General features: G+C 51.1%; 1 protein-coding gene across 1 annotated transcript; it reads right to left on the bottom strand.

Annotated features, from left to right (window-relative positions):
* Positions 1-1,082, bottom strand: AURANDRAFT_72872 (expressed protein; the record flags this gene model as incomplete). Its single annotated transcript, XM_009044756.1, has 3 exons — positions 1-67; positions 151-493; positions 536-1,082. Coding segments are annotated over 3 exons (943 nt in total), but the record flags the coding sequence as incomplete, so codon positions are not given.

The following is a 1,082-nucleotide window of genomic DNA, read 5'->3' as shown; positions in this document are numbered from 1 at the left end:
TGATTGCGCGCCATCTTGACTGAACCGCGGTGATAAGAGTGTGTTCTCGAGCTTTGATTCGGCGCGCCTACAGATCGGGCCATGCCTTCTCCAAAGGTAGTGTATTATTAAATCTAGTGATTGATCAACGCAAAAAACTCTGGAATGTGCGATCTCTTGGATATTGGCCTCGACAACGTAACGCGGTGGAACGAAGCCAGTGCGCTCCACCAGCACCAAATAATCATTGAACAAGAGTCGGATTTGTTCCTTTGACTTGTACCAGAAGACCTTGAACTCTCCACCGAGGGATAGGGCCTTGGACAGACTGATAGGATGTGCCTTCTGGACGTAATTCAGGTATGCACAGGTTCGTGCTTTGCGCCTTCCTAGCCGCCCCCGAAGCACCGCTTCTATTATGGCTGCGCAAAGACGTTGCAAATAGGCCCAAACTTTCTCTCGCGTTCGGCATGCGCGCGCACATTGACGCCGAAGATAGAATCGATACGACCGCCTACACAGCTCAAGATTAAGCAATGTAACATCGCACGCCTACCCAAGGAGAAATGCGGCAGCATGGCGGATCTTAATTTGCTTGATGAGCTCGGCTTTGCTGCCAGCAATCTTTCCCAGGAAATCATGCGCCCCCAGACAGAAATTAGCTGTTGACGCGCAACTGGGACACACGCCCAAAGTTTCATCGCCAGCGCTAACTTCGCAAATGCCGCCAGGCATCCTAGCGCTGAAGCTGCGAACTTTAGCTGCGTCAATGAACATCAAAGTGTTGCACTTGTCGCACGTTATATAAGGCGTCAAGTAGAACATCGGCCGCTCCAAATCTGACTCTTTTCGACCATCGCGAAAGGTTTTGCTGAAGGTTTCGACTAGAGACCTGTCAGATGTGTCAACAAGCTTTGGGGTAACCAGATTCATGCTTGAGCCACGAGTGAATGAGGTAGGCAAGGCCATTGCCTTCTCCGTCGCAGTGAATTGGATGGCCTGCCAGATAACATGGCCGGTCACAGTTGCATCCGGGCGGTGATCCAGGAAGCGATTCACATTCTTCTCGATATCGGCTCGGTGTATCATACTTGCACGGAACG

Source organism: Aureococcus anophagefferens, assembly GCF_000186865.1.
Source record: "Aureococcus anophagefferens unplaced genomic scaffold AURANscaffold_776, whole genome shotgun sequence".
Taxonomy (NCBI): Eukaryota; class Pelagophyceae; order Pelagomonadales; family Pelagomonadaceae; genus Aureococcus; species Aureococcus anophagefferens.
This window is presented reverse-complemented; position numbering and strand designations above follow the sequence as displayed.